Source organism: Rhea americana, unplaced genomic scaffold (genome assembly GCF_003343005.1).
Source record: "Rhea americana isolate MKP2758 unplaced genomic scaffold, rheAme1 scaffold_29, whole genome shotgun sequence".
Lineage (NCBI taxonomy): Eukaryota > Metazoa > Chordata > Aves > Rheiformes > Rheidae > Rhea > Rhea americana.
Window position 1 is genome coordinate 5,344,229 of NW_028186412.1, and position 1,113 is coordinate 5,345,341.

The 1,113-nt window shown below is 62.0% G+C and overlaps 1 protein-coding gene across 4 annotated transcripts in view; it reads right to left on the reverse strand.

Annotated features, from left to right (window-relative positions):
• Positions 1-528, reverse strand: part of ALKBH8 (alkB homolog 8, tRNA methyltransferase) — a 50,021-nt gene extending 49,493 nt beyond the window's left edge. For 2 of the 4 annotated variants that reach the window (XM_085309049.1, XM_085309047.1), the window contains exon 1: positions 497-528. In XM_085309049.1, coding sequence (XP_085165175.1) covers positions 497-514 — 18 coding nt within the window. In that variant the 5' untranslated portion in view covers positions 515-528. Of the gene's footprint in view, positions 1-437; positions 460-496 lie in introns of those variants that run through there. The other 2 variants (XM_085309050.1, XM_085309048.1) reach the window with 2 other exon arrangements.
• Positions 529-1,113: the final 585 nt, after the last annotated feature.

Consider the following 1,113-nt stretch of genomic DNA (forward strand, 5'->3'; position numbering starts at 1 on the left):
CACACACAAACACCGCCAAACTCGTGGAGGAAACGGAGCAGAGGACACGGAGGAGGCCGGTTCCGGCGCGGCCCAAGCAGGCCTGGACGTGCCACGGCACCTCCGCCGTTTTTCTCCTACCATTTCTGACAGTGACGCCGGAACTTCCCACTGACGTTTCTTAAATACGTGGGGTTTGCGCATTTAAAATATACATACACACACACACACACACATATATGTACGTATGTATTATACGCCAGCATCTGCGCGGATAGTTCTGCCCTTACAAACACAAGTTTGTTACAAACAMAAGTCCGTGAGAGCTGCGCCCCCCGTGAAACAGCCCCCGCCCCTCTAGCGGGCGGGTGAGGCCCGCGGCCCCGCGCGGGGGAGGCGGCTGGCCGCCCGCCCTGCTGCCGCTGCCGGGGGGAGCCGCGAGGAGAAACMCGCCTTACACCCGCAACGGCCCGCGGGGGTGGCGAGCGCGGGCTCCACCGCCGCCGCCGCGCGTTACCTGCCTGCGGGCGGCCATCTTGCGGAAGGCGAGCGCGGCGGCGCCGCGTCATGGCGGCGCCCCGCCTGCGGCCCGCCCAGGCGGGCGGTACGGGGTGGGGGGCACCCGGTGAGAGCCGGCGGGCTGCACCCGGTGAGAGCCGGCGGGCTGCACCGGGTTTGCGTCGGCGCTGGTGAGGGTTAGGGGCTGGGAGCGAAGGTAGGGTTTCTCTCGGGTGTGGTACTGCTTGCGGTCCGGGGGGAGCAGCGAGTGTCTCAAAGGCCGTGGTCGRATGCAGCCCCCCAAGCCTGGCCTTCCCTCCCCTCCCTGGCTTTCCCAAACGGCCTTTCCCTCAGTCGCTTTGATTCCTTTCCCCCTCTCCCCTTTTCCTTTGCTGTCTTTCTGCCATTCCCCAACTGTCAGGCTGCKCTCCTCTCCCACTTCTCCACTCCCTCTGTCTTTCACCTTATTTAGCGCTTCACCTCTGTTTTTAATGTAACTCTTCTTTTAAGCTGCYCTACCTCCTTATTTCTATTTGCTCTAAGAATCAAAACTGCCCAGCCTGTACTTGTTGGCAGTCCCTTCCCTCACCGCCTCCTTTTCTCTCACAGTAAAACCTGCTCTTTATCTTCCTCCTC